Source organism: Struthio camelus, chromosome 1 (genome assembly GCF_040807025.1).
Source record: "Struthio camelus isolate bStrCam1 chromosome 1, bStrCam1.hap1, whole genome shotgun sequence".
NCBI classification, from domain to species: domain Eukaryota; kingdom Metazoa; phylum Chordata; class Aves; order Struthioniformes; family Struthionidae; genus Struthio; species Struthio camelus.
In genome coordinates, this window is record NC_090942.1 from 44,351,265 (window position 1) to 44,369,987 (window position 18,723).

Below are 18,723 nucleotides of genomic sequence, written 5' to 3' on the forward strand. Positions count from 1 at the left end.
TGAATCAAGGTTCAAAATAAAAGCTGTATTGAGTAATGGCCCCCCTATATCATAGGACTGCCACTAAAAGATTTTTGAAATGTAATTTGAAGTTGAAATATATAGCTATGAAATAACTGCAGAATAAGATGTGCAGGTAAGTACATGGCGTATTTGTAACAAAAAGTCTCAAGGCTAGCTGTTTTGGAGGATCTCACTGTGTGGCACTTAGTACTGTCTCCTGTTAATTCAGGAAGCTCAGTGCCAATAGTAACAACTGTGGTGTCCTTGCTGCCTTACCAGATACTGCTCTGCAGTAATACACATCTATGGAGAACCAGCGGTCTGGTTGGTTACTCAGCAGCTACAGTGTGAATATCTAGCTCCTTCCAGTGGTACTATCTTGCTGTTGCACAGGATTTAAGAGTATCTGCGATAAGCCGCTAGACATAGCAATATGATTAAACTCTAAAGCAAGTCAGTATGATTCTTTTCGAATAGGTTTTTTCATTCTATAGAAAGTTGGGCCTTTTTTTTTAATTGTGCAATATGCACATCACTTAGCAAAGCCTTACACACACACAAACACACACACAAACACACACACACACACACACACACACAGAGTCTTGTTACTTTTCACCTGGCACAGATGTATCGAAAGTCTTGCCCTTGATGCCATCGGTAAATGTTGGCCTCAAGCACATGGATTAAATTAATTCTGAATTAGGATTTGGTAAGAAATGTGAGAAAAGAGAAAACAGTAGAGTCACTACAAATGTTATTTGGACGATCAGATCACAAGCTGCAAGAGAAACCTGGAAATAGAAAACAGCCCCTGAAAACTTGGATACATTTTCTAAAAGTTGCCAGTGATTGTTGGGCAGCATATTGTTTCTATTCAATTTCTTAGCTGGGATTAGTGAACTTTTATTTAATTTAATTGCATTTTTATCTGAAAATTACTGAGTAGTGTTGATGGATACATGCTGCTGTTTACAAAATAGAATTGTACTGTAGGGATTCTGATATTTCATTTAATTTGTATATATTACTTTAGATGGTTTCTGTTCCTTGACTCATAATAGTTCTCATTTGCTTAGTGGGATTCAGAAAAAGGATTTGTGAAATGTCATTTAATACTCATTTCATTTGGTTAAATGAAATGCATTGGCTTCCATCTTGCCTGTAAATTAAATAATTATATTAAATAATAACTAAATAATATTTTTAGCTGTATAAATATTTTTCCTTCTCATGTAATTTGCTTTATGTTACAAAGAGCTTTTTCTCCTCCCCTTCATCTTGTAGCAAACAAGAGTTGGAAGGTATATTTTCTGTGGTAAGTTAAATCCTGACGTAAGTTGGCTATTCTGCCCTCTACGGAAGTCTAAAGGTGTATCCTTGTTTACTAAGCTAGCACTTGTCTTTGTTAAGAGGAAGACTGAGATTAGTAAATTATTCTTTTGCTCCCCAGGGAAATAATCTTTGATAAGAAAATATTTAGGCCAGGTCCTGCATCCCCGTCAAGTTTTCCTCAGTGAAGAAACGGTGGGAAGCATAAAGGCATCTCTTGGCAGTGTGATTTCCTCGCCCTGCTGGGATGCGAGTCAACGCGTTGCCCAGCTTCTCTTTCTAAGTTCAAGAAGCTTTAGGGACTCTCCAACACGGGTTTTGCTACCCACAGTTCGTTAGCCAAGAGCAGCAACGTCGACGTGGAGTTGTGGTCATGCCCTTTCCCCTGGCACATCCCCCTCATCGGGGACTCTGGGACTATTATGTAGGCCCTGTTGGGGGTGTTCAACATCCAGTTTAGGCCGCACACTGGAAAGCAGCCCTGAAAATAGATAAACAGAATTTACAGCACAACGCATAGCCTGCTGGAGAACAACAGAAAAAAGCCATCACTCTCCTCTTGCAGAAGCATGATTTGGATGAGTGTCTATAGGTGGGAAGCTCTAAGTGCCATCAAGCTGTAGATTGTCTCTAAGGACAATATTTTATACAGAATAAATATGTTACACTCTTAATAATGTAACCTTTGTATTAAGTTAACAGTGCCGTGTTTTCACTTTGGCTGATTGTTAAAATTCTTGTGTTGGGGCTTTTTAATAGTTTTGTTTTCCTTTATTCAGAAATTATTTTAAAAGAAAAAAAAAAGGATTGCCACATTTACTGAGACTAATAATACTAAAAGATTGAGATAATACAAACCCAGAACGAAAGAAAGATTCTTGCTGTGCTAAAAGGTACTATTGTATATTGCTGTGATTCAAATGCAACCCAGGTATATTGCAGCATCCAGCAACAACTTTTTTTTTATAGACGACTTTTCCTTTATTTTCTCCAACTCTTGTTTGCAACAAGATAAGACGGGGGGACTCTGGGAAGCTTGCAGCTGTCAAGTGATGCCTATCTGAAGACAGAGTTCTTAAAAACCTCTGCCCCAAAGATATCAGAGTGGTATCATCATGTGCAGAAGAGAGCACAAGGAGAGATGAGCGCTGAGAGATGGCGTTTCAATTCTTTCATGCTAATTGTTAATGAGGATACAGTTGTCTTCTAGAGAGCATTTTAAAGGACAACTGAGAAGAAGCGGATACTATCTGCTGATTCTCAGATGTCAAGGAATGAAACTTTTTCAAATAGTGGACTAATTTCTGTTATCCAGCCTCCTAAATGGCATGGAAATTTGTCATGAGGCCTTGGCATAACTCGGCTGGCTGCAACTGTTGTTTTCCCTCAGCAGCAACATTGGCACATAGCTGAGTGACAGTGGAGTACACTAAGTATGGAAAGCTGTCTTCTCAACAGCAACAGCTAAGAGACCATTTTCAGATCTGAAACTCTATATTCCGTATCAAAAAATAAACAGAAATATGCAGATGGATCCTGATTCTTGGAATATGCATTTTCCCACCATGCCTATTTATAAAACTGCCTGATAAATTAGTGTATAGAAGAAATGAATACAACTCAGAATATCTGGGTTGTATTCCCAGCTCTGTTTTCCCTTGAGTGAGCCACATAAAAAAAAAACAGAACAAAAAAATCAACCAAGAAGCCCTTTATACCTCAATTTCACCACATCTTACAGAAAATCTAATGATACTTACATAATAAGAGTGATTTCATTTGTGTCTGGAAAGCATGTTGAGCTAATTTCATGGAGGATGCTAACAAAGTGTCATGCATTATTATTGCGTGTTGGCTGACTGTACTTGTGAAATCCATTTGGCATTTCCCACTTGACACTGATTGCGGGTGGTAACGTTTCTGTATTAGTTTCAACGAGGACGCGTTGTAGTGCTGCCTGATGCAGAGTTAAATGATTTATGATTAAAGCAGCTTCTAAGAAAGGCAGTAACCTGTGAGAGCCTCCCTTTTTTCACTTTGTTAAACTCATGTTTTGTGAAGCGCGTCGTTTCATTACTGATCCTGCCAAGTAGCTCCTCTGTGTCCCTTATAGTGACGTGTGAGGTATCGAGATGAAGTTCGTAACTATGTGTGGGTATCAGAGATTAATTTCCTCTACTCCCTGGAAGGTCAGCATGACAAGTGGCTAAGGAATGCTAGGGGAAACTGGTGTTCGCCCAAGCTCACGTTGCCCCATCAAATTCTGCTTCACGTTGCAAGCGGTTAAATCATCGCAGGCGCTGGGACACAGCTCAGACCACACAAATACAGAATCATTCCTAGGCCGTTATCATGTTGTTGAGACTAGTCCTCTGTGTCACAGATAACAGAGGCTCTCGTGTATCTTGTTAGCCATTAGAGCCTAATGTTGAAGCTGAATGCTCCCCAGGAAGATGTGTCTGTAAGGAGCGGTGGTAGGAGAGGAAGCGTGGAGAGGAAATGAGTGAGTCAGCAGCCCATTCCAGCGGGTAGCCTATAAGGCCGGGTTACAGGGATGAGCAACAACTCAGGGAGGAAGTGTCGCAACAACTGACTTTCATGTGTGTGTTCTTCTCTGAAGCAGCGCTCAGTAAAAAAATCCGAGATAAGGGTATTTTTGGGAAACATAGCTGAATATTTAGTGCAAGACAAAATGATTTATTGTTAGTTCAGAAAAGAAGGGGAGCGTGCGCAGCTCCTCCTCAAAGGTGCTCAGCACCCAATAAAGTGGGAGCCCCGAGCAGGCTGCTCTGTGAAGTTACTATTTTTTATCTTCTGCTTCTGCATGACTTTCCCATGCTTTGCAAAGTGAGTGCTCTCAGTGAAGACGTACAGTGTGAGGTTTATCTCTGTGTGCCTGTCCTGAGGAATTTAAGATAAAATTTCAGAAGAATTCATAATTACATTGATATTTATAAACCGTGAAGGTTCTCTGTTTCACGTGATACTTGCATTATAGAATTTCATGTGAAAAGAACATAGTGGCATGTGCGCGTTCTTGTAATGTCATGTCTGCGTCTACATGCTTCTCATGTTTTGCAACTAACTGACTTGTGAGCAGTTGGATCCCTAGGAGAATGAGATGCCTGAGGAGGGCATTCGAATGGGGAAGGGGAAGAAGGAAGCAAGTGGTGATCCCCACGGAAAGAGAGGAAATTAAATTGTACATTCCACTGCCAACTGGATATCGGCTTGCTGTATTGTCTGTATGAACAACTCTTCACCTTTCGATTTTTAGAATACTTCTGACGGGAAAAAATTCCCCTGGGACCATTGTCTTGTTCAGCTAATTTTGTCCAGCATTGCATGACTATCAAAATATAGGTCATCAGTAAAGCTTCTGGGCCACAAGGATAAAATGAATTGCTGACCTTTGTTTATACAGCATCCACATCTTTGACAATTAATTTTCAGCACTGGTGTTTAAATTCTTTATACTTGTCAGTTTGAAATTTCTGAAAAAAGAAAATTATGAAGGAGGTTGTTGGATGAAGCCCGTTCTTTGAGTATTAGATACTTGCAAAACAGCTGCTAGAATGAAATTTCAGTGCCTGCTCAGCGAGAGGATGGTTTGAATTGTAGTCAAAATTAGGATTGGTACACCAGATTTTGTGGGGGTGTGACACATGAAAAAGGAAATGCTCGGTAAAGTATTTTTATTTGTAATATGAAACCAACCCAAAATAATGTTAGAGGGTATTAAATTCTGTATGCTACAGTGGGTCAGTTTCATAGGAGTGCAGAAAATAGTTCAGTCTATGGCAGCACCTCAGAGAATATTTCTGAGATATTATTTTAGAGGAATGACTGAAGTTGAAATACTAGTAGTAGGGAATACACGACGCTATGGGTGTGGTATGCATCTTTTAACATCATGAATTCATATTGTCCTAAATATGTATTAATACAATCTTTAGAGACCTTGCATTAGCATTCATTATATGTCTATATTTATATTTGTTGAAGAAATGCCTTCCTAGCTACAGTTGACTTTAAGAAACATTGTGATGAAGCCTTTCATGTCCTTCACCTGTAATACTGAAAAAGGAATTTCAGTCAATGAAAACAGAGGTAACTGAAGCAAACTTTGGGTGCAGCAGGGAAATTTAGGGCCCCATCGAAGAGTACCATCCTTTGGATATGGGAGAGCTGAATCCACTTCCACAATTCAACGATACGGAGTTAAATTTCAGTCCTAATGCTATCCAGAAAACCAGCAAACTAGGTGTTGATTTAGCTGCAGGAATTTGAGAAGAAATAGGGTAAATCAAACAAGTTACAGTTGCCTCTCTCTTTTACCAAAGGGAGAGAAAACTTTTGCCAAAGATATTCAGTTAGCTTCCATGGAAGCGAAAGAGCCCTCAGCACCTGAACATGGGCTGAGTAGGGATCCTTCGGCTGGGCGGAAAGCGGATGTTGTCTTCTGGGTCAGACTCTGGACTGGGAGTGTAACTGGTTTCTCCTGCTGGCTGTGCCACAGCTTTCCTTGGTGAACTAAGCGAGTAGTTAACCACTTTGGCCTCTGTTTTTCTGTTCTCCAAATGGGATTCTGACCCTTTCCTCCCAAGGGTCTGGGAGGTTAAATAAAAGGATGTTTGTAAAGTGAGCTCATATTGTTTTTATGGAAGAGGTGCAGTTTCAACATTTCAAATCTCAGCAGAGAAAGGACCTGAGAAAATATATTTACTTATACAGCGATGCTATCATACATAGACGATGTTTCTCACCAGTAGCATGCAATGGCAGCAGAAGAGTCCCTCCCAGGCCCTTCTTCTGGGGTGGGATTAGAGAGGCCACGGGCGCTCAGCGGCGGGCAGTCAGCGCTTGCCGCGAGGGGACACTCATACACAAATGCTGTGCAACACCCACGTGCAAATCGCACTCGTAGTTTAAGCTGCCTCTGCCTGCTGGGCGAGCTGAGGGAAGGTCCCTTGGGAGGCAGTATTGCTTCGATACCTCCATGAAGGTGTCGTTTCCTCTTCCTCTCACTTTAAGTGAATCTGGTCCCTTTTGTGTACCCTGCATGTATTACTGAATGCTCTCTTTGTGTATATATATATGCCTGCACACTTTCCTTCGGCTTTCAGCCTCGCTCTCTCTCCCTGCCCACCCCCCTTCTTTGGGTGGATGTACTTCAGCTGGCACTTTTTAACCTTTTGCTGGAAAGTGCCGTTTTTGTGCTGTCCGTTGCTCAGTATTTTGTGCTGCTCAGTCTCACCCTTCCCCCTCCTCTTCTCGTGGCGAAAGGGTACAACGTATTTCCAGCATCTATGCTCTAAATCCAGCCGTTAAGACTACTGTCCATTTGTTGCTCTCAGCCTGCTCTGGGCACATAGCAGCAAGCTTAACCATAGGCGACAGAACAAACGAGCTGTCTCTGCGCAGCAGGAAATTGGGCTTATTTGCAGAAAGTGTAGCAGAAGCACTGTCACATGCGGTCTCATGAGTGACAAACCCACGAACTCGGACCAAAACGCACGCGCACGGTTTTCTGCTCGCGCTCGCTCTTCCACAGCCTCAGCAGGGTAAAGCGTGTGGTGGGGTGTGCGTATAGGTAGAAACACGGTGGGAGGTGGAACTGTGGTGGATGTGGCTGATTTATGACAGGAGTTTCCTTTACAGTCATAAGGGGAATTTTGCTTGGTCACAGCAAGTTTGAACCCTCATGAAACAGACTGAATCATTTGAAGTTAAAATAAAACAGCAAATGGCAGGGGGAGGGGCATGGCTGTTTAAAAAAAAATAACGTTAAAATTGTTTCCTTTGGTGCTGACTTCTTAAATTGGAATGTGATCCAGAATAGTTCTCGTGTGTAAGCCAACATTTGTTTTAAGAATTTTTATTGTCTTCTTTCTCTCTTCCCTCTCTCCCTGTTGCCCTCCCCTCTGCTCTGCAGATTTACACTGACTGGGCTAACCACTACCTAGCAAAATCTGGCCACAAGCGGTTGATCAAGGATTTGCAACAGGACATTGCAGATGGAGTTTTGCTAGCAGAAATCATCCAGATCATCGGTAAGACCAGTGCTTAGAGAAGCAGTGCGAGCTGACTCCTTGCATGGGGGAATATATAATTCAAGTTGAATGTATTTAACAATAAGATGAACCCTGAATAATACAATGTGACTGGGTCCATATGTCTCTGATATTTGTGTGGTTCATCCTTGTCTTAATTAAAAAATATGTTTATGTGAGCATGTTTGGAAGTGGCTGTTTAACCATACTTTAAATGGCCAGAACTGTATCTTACACACTTTGAATTGTCAGAAATGAATGCTCCATTAAACCATATGTCTCCCATGTGTGCATTTTGTTAGTTGGAGTGGCTCATACTTTCTGGGATGCCTTGAAACTCTATCCTGACCCTGCAAAGACAATTGTGGAAGATTTCATGTCAGCAGTTATTTTGCAGGGGCTGAAGAATTAGCAGCGACCTCCTTCGCACTTCCCCCTTTGCATGATTTGGCATGTGGAAGCAACTGCTGCTAACAAGAGTGTTGTTACTGTACGCCTGAGCTTTACTTAGAAAGGAGCTCTGTGTCAACAAAACCCTGTGCACTTGATTGCTTCTTTTTTTCTGTTCTTTTTCTTCCTTTGCGGGGGGGGGGGGGGGGGGGACAGTTTTACTTTGTCGTCTACTCCTGCTTTCTCACCTCACTGTTTTTCTTTAGCAAATGAAAAGGTTGAAGATATCAATGGCTGCCCCCGGAGCCAGTCTCAAATGGTAAGAATGAAATATATTTTTGATCTGTGTTGGCACCTCTGCGCTTTCCTGAAATGCTTTGTAATAATGATTTATTTAACCTGTGAATACTCCATCCCAGGTTTACCATAAAGTCATAGCTCTCAAATAGTTTCTTGCTACTTTTTTTTTCCCCACATATGCTTAGTGCTTGTTTGTGCTTACTTAGGGTCTTGAGGTAACCAGCAGAAAAACTTCATGAGCTGTAATTAACCTAGAACTTCTTTAGCAGAGCTGTTCTTCTCCTGATTATCCAGATAATGTCATTTAACTTCATTCTTAAGGGCAGTAAATCCAGGAAAAAGATTTTAAGTGGAGTCTTTGTGTCTGGAGAACTAGCTTGATGAACAGGACTTGCCAAATTGTTTTTGAATGTAACTAGCCTTTTGGACGACTATCTACTGTAAAGTCCAGTTAGATGCAGTGACTCCAGAATCTTCAGAAGTAGCACTTTAGGCATATAGTTCTGTGAGCTACAGCTGCCAGCTGCTTGGATATTTTAATACTCTCAGGGAACTAGCATTATGTGACTGTGATTCATATGCAGGCTTATTAATCTTTTACTGTCTTTATGATTAGTAAACTACAGTAATAAGGTAAAACCTCATTAGAAGGCTGTGAAACTGGCAAGTGAGCCTCAGTAACATCACCTTACTTTTACTGAATCATTTTCTGTTACACTCGTGCTCACCCATGCTGCAGACTTTGCTTGTCTGTACGCATCCAAGTAGTATATGAATAAGGTGCACAGTTTTGTCACTGAGATTGCATAATAGCAAATTGATGAAGCTGGGTTTAAAAATGGGAATGGAAAAAATTTGCATTTATCCAGTGCATTTTTTAAAGAGGGAAGGTATTTGCAGCGTTTTTCCGCAAAGCTGTGAAAAGTGAAAGGAAAGATACTGAGTTCCAAGTAAATGAATAATTAGGTTTTTCTGTTCTTTTAAGAAAAAAATGGAAGTTTAGAATAAGCTTCTTTTCTGGCTTTTGGACTTAGTACATAGTAAGAATGTATGTGATTTCCTTAATAATAGTTATTATTTTAATTACTCATATTACAGCAACACCTAGTGGCCCCAGCTGAGAACTTTGGGAACACCAATGTGGAACTAATATTTCACACACAGAGATCAAGAGATAATTGTTGACTTACAAACTTGCCATTCCGGATAGAGACAAGCTAAACAAGAAGAGAAAAAAGCACAGAAAAGTGATGGGGTTTCCCAAGGTTATGTAACTGCTTAGTGACAGTCTAGGATTGCTTAGGGACCAGCCGCTCTTTGATGTCTTTCTAATTTAATTTCCATGAGACAGAACTCAGCTGCAGAAAGGATTATTCACTCTGGTGATTCTGTGCTTGTCTGAAACAACAAAATTTGTGTACGTTCCCTGTCGATGGGTAAATCTTGATGTGGCATAGGGATTCTGGATTTGCTCTCTTATCTCCACTGCAGTTATGGGGCAGCCTGGTCAATGCACTACAGTGCTGCAGCAGTACCCATGCGAACATCTTTGTGTCCTCCTACCCCTCTTCCTCCTGCAACACTTCTCTTAGCTCAGCCAGACCAGAGATGTCATCTGAGATGCTCCGGTTCTCGGACATGGTCCTTTGAGCATTCCCGTACACAGGCAACTGTCAGTGTATGGACAGTGCTGAGTCACGCTTAGCTACTTTACTGTAATAGAAATAGAATATACTTTTTAATCTCTCTTTGAATCAGTCTCTTTACTGTATTGTTTTATCTCTATAGTCTGATCAGAGTATTTCCCTTCCTTTTGACATACCAATGTTATACTGCTGATTTTTTTGACTGAGCTAGGAAATTTAAAACGTACTGAATTCACAGTAGTTCAAGCTTGCCAGCTTTCCTTTCAAAGCATCTCAGAGACCCCAGGTATAAGTCTGGTTTCCATTTGTCTCCTTTGGATTGTGCACTGATGTGGCCTAGCTGAAGGCACCATCTTGCCACATTTTCAAATAGTTTCTCTTAGCAATGCTTAGGTTTTTTAGTGCACTTGGTAGGTCAGTTCTCTCTGTCTGCCTGTAGCGGTGGATTCTTGGGTATTTATAGAATGCCGAAAAAAGTAACAGTGGTCGAAGCTAGTTTACTTTTCTAGAAAATATAATGACAGAATTAAGCTACTTGACACATTTTTGTCATGACAATGGTGGTTATTATGGTTGTTCATATGGGCCAATATGTGACAATATGCCTCACCAGAATTTGTCAGAACATCAGCCCTCCAATCAGCAATGATCGTGGTGTTTCTATAGTATACGTATTAGTACATCTAGATTTCTGTTTTGACTCATAGCTAAAGACATAGCAGTCTTTTTAATGCAACCAAGTTAACTGCTGAATTAATGAGAAAGTTCTTTAAAATACAATGCACCCTATTAATTCCTGACCCAAAACACAGTTCGTCCTGCCAATCTGCTCTTTTGGATTCAGAAAGTATTTACTATTTTGCAGTTCAGACGTCAGCAGAGATCTTCCCTTAACAGCTCTAGCAATGGCAGATGAAGTAAAGTTGCTTACTTGAAATCTTTTAAAACCAAGGAGAAATTGAAGCGTTTCCCATTCTTGTCTTAGATAAGCCTTCTGCTTAGAAACACTTCAAAAGTTAGACAAAAGATGCAGTTTATTAAATTCAAAGCCTTTTCTTTCCTCTCTTCCTTTCACCTAAATTAATTTCTGTGTAACAAAAAACCAAATCCTGAGTAACTAACTCTCTGTGTGCCAGCCTCTTAACATCATTTTGAGTTTATAATCCAAGATTCAGGGTAGAAATTATATGTCATGATTAATTGAATGCCTTCATTTTAACATTTTTATTTTACAAACCTCAAGAATTCTCACCTCTTTTCCTTTCACATATGTTTTGGTTATCCTTACTCTCATAACTTGCAATTAAGGAGAAAAGTTCTGTATGCCTCTGCCATTTGATACTCTTCCTAGGAGGTGATGTCTAAGGCTTCCTGATAGCTTAAAAGAAGTTAGAGAATACTGGCATATATTGTCTGCTGCTGGGAATACTTGATATCCTCTATAGATTATATCAATATCAATTCATAATTAATCACTACCCATATTTCCAAGTGCTGTTCCACTCACCATTTGGTTTTCCTCTTGTCATTGGCTTCATCATATTCAAATGATTTTTAAGGCATCTCAATTCACACAGTACTGTAATTCCTAAACATCTTGTAGTGTTTATTTTAAACATGTTTTAAATGCTTCTCTTTCAGTTTTCTTTCAGCTAGGTCTGTTGCAATGTCTTACGCTTCTTACGCTTCATGCTCATGTTGGCAGTGATACAGAAGAAACTTGTAGACAAGTTGAACTGGCTCCACAGGTCTTAGTTCATAAAAATTAAAACCTGTAAACCCCAGCAGCATCCAGTTTCTGCATTGTTAGCCTTACCACGATCTTCCTGGCTGTCATTACGCTTGTACATTTGATGTCCTACATAGAATTTGAGAACCTGAGATTTACTGGGGAATAAATTATTTCATATTTGCATTTCAGAAACTTTAGCTAAAAGAAACTTTCAGGAGAATTGGAGAGATTTGCTTATCTCTAGGGTGAATCTGCTGTGGTAGAAAGATTTTGACATTTCTTATGAATGGTTTTAATAAAGATAATAAGGTTGTAAAGCTCTGTGTATTACAATATACATTGTCTATCTACAGTGTCTTACAGAGTCTTTTCCTTGTATCACCCTTTTTTTCCTCACAAGTAGGAATATGACACTTAAGCTTTCTTTTCATCATCTCTTTCAAGATCTTCCATGGGAAAAATACCACATTCATTTCTATCTTTTCCTTATATCAGTTATTCCATAATTCTACCAATTAAGGAAACTCAAGGTCATTTTTCTTTTAAAAGATAATACTTTTTCAAGGATTTACCTTTTGATACAACTAAAAGCTAATGCTCTTCTGCCTGTATATAAGCCATTCTGTTATAAGTCCTGTCATCATTAGAAAAAGCAGGTCAGTAGCTTGGGTAGATAGCTTTTCTGTAGTGGTGCAAAGAAAAAGAATTTTCAATTTTTTTTTTCTGCCTGAACATATTGAAAAAGTACTAGAAGACCTCCTATGTTTTATCTCTCAATAGATCGTATCAAACATTTAGTAAGAGAACAAAGGATCAAATTTAATGCATCCTAGGGATATCAGAGAAAATGCAAGAGAATCTTCAAAGGCTTGGGCTGAAAATCTTTTTACGGTGACGTTTGCAGAACTGTGACTTGAGAATTTTACAAAACTAACATTTCTATCCTCTCCTCATTCAGCCTATGGTGCCTTCAGCTGCATCAATAATTAAATGAAGTAAAAAAAAAAAGAGTATATTGTTTTTATATTAATTTTTTATTAAGAAATTGATGTTGCCTTATTAGCTGTTGTTTCTTCCGTAGAATTGGCTCTTGCTACTTCTCATGAGAATTGTCTATACCAATGCACATCTATATACAAAAGCATCCTTATTTGTACTTGTTAGTAAGGTTCTTGTATTTAATAAAGAGCTGGAGGGACCTTTCTTATCAGAAGATTCCTAATGTATGTAATGAAGACTGTTTTTCATCCTGTCAATCTTTGGCACAGTTTACTACCAGTTTATGTAGCTAAGCTTTAAAGGTAATTTTTATAGTCTAGAGTACAGGCATGCTGCAGTCCAACAGAGGGAGCTGAATTCAAGAGAAATATCGGTCTTGCTCAGCACATCCTGGAAATGAATGATTTGAAAAAGGTGTTAGAGTTATGGCGCATTGTCAAATGACTATGAACTCTTGGTAAAAAGCTGTAGTTACCAGAGCTGACACCATCTTTGAGAGGGTAAGTAGGAATATATCTGATAAAAATAGGACATCAATATGACTATATCCAGCACTAATGAGACCATTTCTAGAACGTTGTACTTCATTTTGTTAATAAAGCCATTAAAAAAGATGTCAATAAATTGGAAATGCTTCAGAAAAGAGCTATAAGTATGCCAGGAATTTTGCTTTATTTGACAAGACTGAAGAAAAACTGTGTAGCTTAGCAAAAAGAAGGTAAAGTGAGTGAAGCGGTCTCTACTTAAGCAGGGAACGTTTTTGTGATACTGAGAACAATCTAGATCAAGAAGTGTAGTACTGTGTGACGGCTGAAGCTGAAATAAGGTAAGGAGACCATGTCTGTACTGGTAGACATTGCTTCAGAATGTGTTGGGTACGCATACTTCTTAGCATTTTCCTACAGTCCCACAAAAAAGCCCTCTATGGGTTGCTTTCTGCTTATATGCCTTATATACACTATTGTGCAGCATCCCTCAGTATCCGGGGATGTCAATATGCAAGGAAAACAATATTTGTATTAGCATACTGTCTGTAAAAAATGTTTGTAAAGAACAGGATAATTTAATATAAAGCAATTATGGCAAGTTCTAGTAAAGCCCATGCTGTTTTTTATGAAAATGTGTGGGTTTTTGTTATATGAAGCCATGTGAGGCGAGGAAGCCTGAAAATGTCATTCCTATTTTCATTTTCAAGTGGGCCTGCATGTGAGCTCTTTCTGTCTGCGCAGCGTTGAACTGTATAAGAATTATTCTGGCTTTGCCAGTGCAGGTGTTGCAATCTTAGTTTTGATGGGCTTAAACTAAGAAATATTAAGATTTATTTTTTAAAGTGTTGAGGAGTTTTGACTAAGAATACAACAGGTCAGATCTGTAAATATCCTAGTGAAATTGGTTATAAAGATTCCAGATATATTTTCCATGCTTTGGAGCAGCTCTAAGTCAGTCCTTCCACAGGATTATTATACTTTGCAACAGTTGACACACAGAAATTAGGCTATGTGTAGAAATATGGTCCCTTATAACAGCTATCACTGCAAATTCAATCTGAGTTTTGAAAGCCAGTCCTACTACTTCCTTCCCTCTGCAAGCCAGTTTCTTCCCACAAGTACACCTGTGGAACCTCCTTGTGTTTAAATTCTGCCTCCATTGACTTTCACCTCATGGCTATCAATCAGTGGAATCTCACAGATTTTAGGACTGGCTGCTGTTAAGAGTTTAGTGAAAATAAAAGGGAAAGAAGAAAGTTTGGTCAACTGTGCAGCTTGGCTGTGCAGATAGAAATGGAACACAAGATATTCTAGTTGCTCTATTTCCATGGGGCATGCTTGCATCCTTTGTTTTCAGAAGTTGTTCAAGTGAATAATCTGAACTGCCTTACTTGGAGAGTATGTACGTTCATGTAATTCTTTCTAAAAGAAGAAAAGTATTTCACTCTAAGAAGGAAAAGACCATTGGGCTTATCAGGTTTACGGTCATTTTTTAAGTTGGTTGAAGTAGTTGCTGTGTGGGATGGAAGTACAATTGATCAGTCCTAAACTGTTTTTTGGATATTCCCATAAACGCCATTAGCAACTCATTAAAAAAGAAAAATAAGGAAACACTGGTCAGTGTTTGCCAGAAGAGAGGTTGTAATTCACATCTCCCAAGGATCTGTGCTGGTAACTGACTCATTCATTCTGTTCACAAACGATCTGGCAAGAGGGATGAATAGTAAAATGGCAAAGAAGTTTGCAAATAGTTATTTGGGGTAATGAAATCTCAAACTGGCAGTGAAGCTGCAGAAAGATCTTGAAATTCTAAATTAAGAAGTGCGTTGAACTCCTATTACCCTTTTCAGAGTAACAGATATGCACATTTTCTTTGATGATAAGCCAATCTCTCTTTTGTTGGGAAGATATAGTTTGCATGAGAGATGGGACAAGGCCTGAGACAACAGCCTTACAAAACTGTTTAAAAATCTAACCAGAAGAAATGGCTTCTCACAATATGGGCGGGACAGAGTTAGAAGCTCATTTCCTTATCCTCTGTGGTAAGCAAGAAGGAACTGGGATTTGATAATGGAGTAGCCTTTAGAAAGGGGAAAATGGACGACAAGCTCATAGCATGGTGTCTAGGAGAGTGGTCTCAGCAGAGCCAGAGAAAAAATGTTAATAATTAAAATCTGAGCTCCTGTGAGAATTTTTGTCGTATTTATAGATAGGAAAGCTCACATCTATAGAAAGGATCTATAAGACGTAATCATAGCTGTTTTGGTAAGAATCAACTTGAAGAATATGCCCAGATGTTAGGTGAAGGAGTGCATGGAAATGGCTGGAGTGAGATTAAGAGTTTTGCTTTCCCTGGCAACTAGTCAGAAAGAAGATTTTACTTTGGGTAGACTATTCATATCTGGAGCAAAGAAACAGATGAGATTTTTTTTCTTATGACAGTACACTTGAATTCTCGATCATTGGCTTTCCAGCATGCCCATATTGTGAATATTCTATTTCTTCTATTTGCCAGAGAAGTTTTCAATGTACAACATCAAAAAAAGCATCTAAAGGCCCTCACCCTTGCACATGGCATATTTACAATCATAAAAAGGCTGATACACATAATTTCTTCTCCATTCTGACAACTTCCTCATAAAACAGATGGAAATCCGTATTTTTTTATCTTTTGTCTTTTTGTGTATAGTTAGCATGGGAATTTCTTATGTTATCTTAAAATTCCCCTCTGCCCTGCAAGGCTCCTGAAATTTCATTTTAGGATCCTTCTCTTACAGAGTGGCTGTATGACTGTATAGTTTCATAGTGTCTCTCCTAATGAGATTCAAGAGATGAATGACTGAAAGAGTTATTCACCTCTGAGGGCCATCCCGTTATTATCTCCACATTTTGAGGTAAAAACAGCTCCGAAGGATTTTGAAAACCCTGGACATGAGGATGTGTAGCTTTCCTTCCAGCTACAGTGAAGGTAACAGCCATAGCTCCAGGGCTATGTTATCTAAGGGCATAAGTTCTTCAGAACCTGGAAGCGTGTAGTGGCAAACTGCCTCAAAGGATCACACCGGTACTGCTCATTCTCCCTACATCTTTAGCAAAGACAAAGAAATTGACTGTAGATGAGAAGAGTGGCCGCCTGTGTGATGGTTCCCTGGCTAGACCCTCTGAAACTAGGAAGCATAACCGTTTTGATCTCCTTCACAGCATGTGAGCCTTGAGACTTCTTTTGACTGGTAAAACTCATTGGAGCCTTCAGACCGTCACACCAGTGCTGGCTGCAGTGTTTACAACATGTGCTCCTCCAGGTCAAACATCTGAAGCCATGCAGCTTGTGCCTTCCTCTAGATGTATTTGGTGGACTTGACCATTTTCCTTTGGTTCCAGCTGCACCTACAAGGACTCTTGGATTGGCTCCAAGTCTGTCTTCACAGCACTTTATCTGCTTTCTTTGGTTAGTGGAGAATGACCTGGAGCTTTCCTTGTTTCCTCTATTTGCTTTCCATAATGTGTCTACCCTCCCCACCTTCATCTGCCACATGAGCTACAAAGGACTGGGCCACACTTGTGGTCAGCAGTTGTCTATCTTTGTGTTACAATGGAAATTTAATCTTCATCCGATGCAGCAAAAGCCCCTTTTCATCTTAGAGACCTCTTACCTCTCAGAGCAGACTTAATTAAAGATGCCTTAATTACAGATCCACCTATGGATTTCTGTTCCCATTGATTAAGGCAGAATCTGGACAAGAAAATAAATGAAGGGGCTCCCAGTCGCTCTTGGTAACTGCCCGTATTGTCCATTCAAGGCCTCAAGCCATGTTGTTTTCAAGAGAGGAGTTTCATGACGACATTTTGCCTTCTGTACAGCTGAGCCTGCCCCTGCATGTTACCCAGCTCCCAAAAATCGCAGCTCTTCCTTGGACTTCATAAGTGAATGACTGAAGTGTCAATGCTCCCCGGTCCCTGGAAGGAATTTGTCTTGGTAATGCATAGCTTATACATTCTTTGCCATCCCTCATCCTCAAGGGCTGACTTACCAGTTAATTCTGCATTTCTGAATCTGGTTCTTGTGGTTTAATGAAGTGTACAGCCTCCTGTGATTCCATTTTCAGAAGTGTGGGTGAATAAAACATTGGAGCCACATTGGTGGCAAATACCTCTTATTCTCCCGGTCTCGTCTCTCTCACCTTGTTATAGAGGCAGTTCTGGACTGAAGCAAGCAAGACTGACACAAATCTGTTATGAAGAAGCTTATCTGTGCAAGAAACAATACTCCTCAGCACATTACATTTCAGATTTCCTATTTTCTGATGGCAACTTTAAGTAGACCTACCCAGTTCTTGACTGGCAGCGCTTTCTGAGATTCCTCACTAGATGATTTGCATTAACTCATAACTTCACTGGATTCCTAGGGGAGTCTACAAGACTGTCATAGCGGTCTAGCCATACTGCCTATCACCCAGAAGCATGCCTTAGCTCTCCTTCCAAAGATATTTTCTTGGATAAGCCCTCTTCTTTCTTAGAAAGGTTCAGACTGTGGACCTTCCCTTTGAAGAGAGGTGTGAAGCTCAGAGTAATGAGGAATGAGAATCAGGCCTTTCAGCCGTCTTGTCACCGTATAGAGATAATGGGGACAGTATCAGGAACAACTTCTGTATCAGCTAATAGGGCAGTATGAGATCCTCTTCCATGTGTAGGGAAGTGGCCTTCCATGTCTGGGGAAGGGATTCCCAGTACACTGAGAATCAGGTTTTACCTGGCAGGTTTTAATTTGCTCAGGGCTTTGAACATTTTGGAGACTGAAGTAAGCCATTTCACACTCGTGAATCATAAATGATGCTGGACAAAATTAGAGAAGTTGACCTTCAGGACTGGAAGTTTGACTCTCTCCCGCTTTATTTTAGACATGAAAAAACCCTTTTTATAAACTTGAATATGCCTTACAGAAAGGCTATATCTTTTCTGTGCATTTCTGAATGCCACAGCATTAAAAAATTCTCTGGCTAGCAGCACTCAGTGTAGGTATAGCCACAGTGTAAATATGCGAACAGATAATACAAACTGAAGAACAGTTGTAGGTAAGTAAACTCTCTTTCATCAGCATTGAAATTGAACTTTAGTTTATGTTTGCAGATGCAATTACCCTGAGATGAAGACTAGAGCAAAAATAAAAACGAGGGGACCAAAAATAGAGCTATATGGTATCCTAAAACAAAAATTAAAATGAAATAATGACCATCCACCTAAGGATACATTGTAAGAATAATTGTAGGAACAATGGAGGGAATCAAGAAAGAAAAGCAGACAGAATTTCCATAAGGATATGGTCAATTATATTAAGGATGGTTGACATTCAAGGAGGAAAATGGTGGAGTTCTGGTTCCAAGTTCTGTTGAAAAGAGATTATTAATGACATTAACCTAGCCAGTTTGAGTAAGATGAGAGGCAAATTGGTTTAGGATGGAGCTGGCAGAAAGAGGAAATCAGACTGCTCTTCTAAACAGCTCTTTTTAAAAGAAGTCTAGAAATGGAAAAGAAATGTAGACGGGGTGAGAGCTGGACAGACAAGCAGAGTATCAGTTGCATTTTTTTTAATGGGGAGACTAAACATGTGAGGGGAAGGAGCCAGAGGAGGCTGAGGAAAGGATGGAAGAACTGCTGGAAGTGTTAGATCTAGTAGAGGATAAAGGATAGGAAACTTCATCCATCCTGCCTAAGGATGTTACTGGCATGGAAAGGAAGGGGAGGAGAAAGCAACCAGATCATCACTTTTTTTGATATGATTC

General features: G+C 39.7%; 1 protein-coding gene across 18 annotated transcripts in view; it reads left to right on the forward strand.

Moving 5' to 3' along the window:
* NAV3 (neuron navigator 3) overlaps nt 1-18,723 on the forward strand; it is a 552,459-nt gene that overhangs the window by 346,409 nt on the left and 187,327 nt on the right. For 14 of the 18 annotated variants that reach the window (XM_009669555.2, XM_068936171.1, XM_068936179.1 and 11 more), the window contains 2 exons: nt 7,271-7,388; nt 8,045-8,097. In XM_009669555.2, coding sequence (XP_009667850.2) covers nt 7,271-7,388; nt 8,045-8,097 — 171 coding nt within the window. Of the gene's footprint in view, nt 1-6,768; nt 6,900-7,270; nt 7,389-7,860; nt 7,879-8,044; nt 8,098-18,723 lie in introns of those variants that run through there. The other 4 variants (XM_068936299.1, XM_068936312.1, XM_068936278.1 and 1 more) reach the window with 4 other exon arrangements.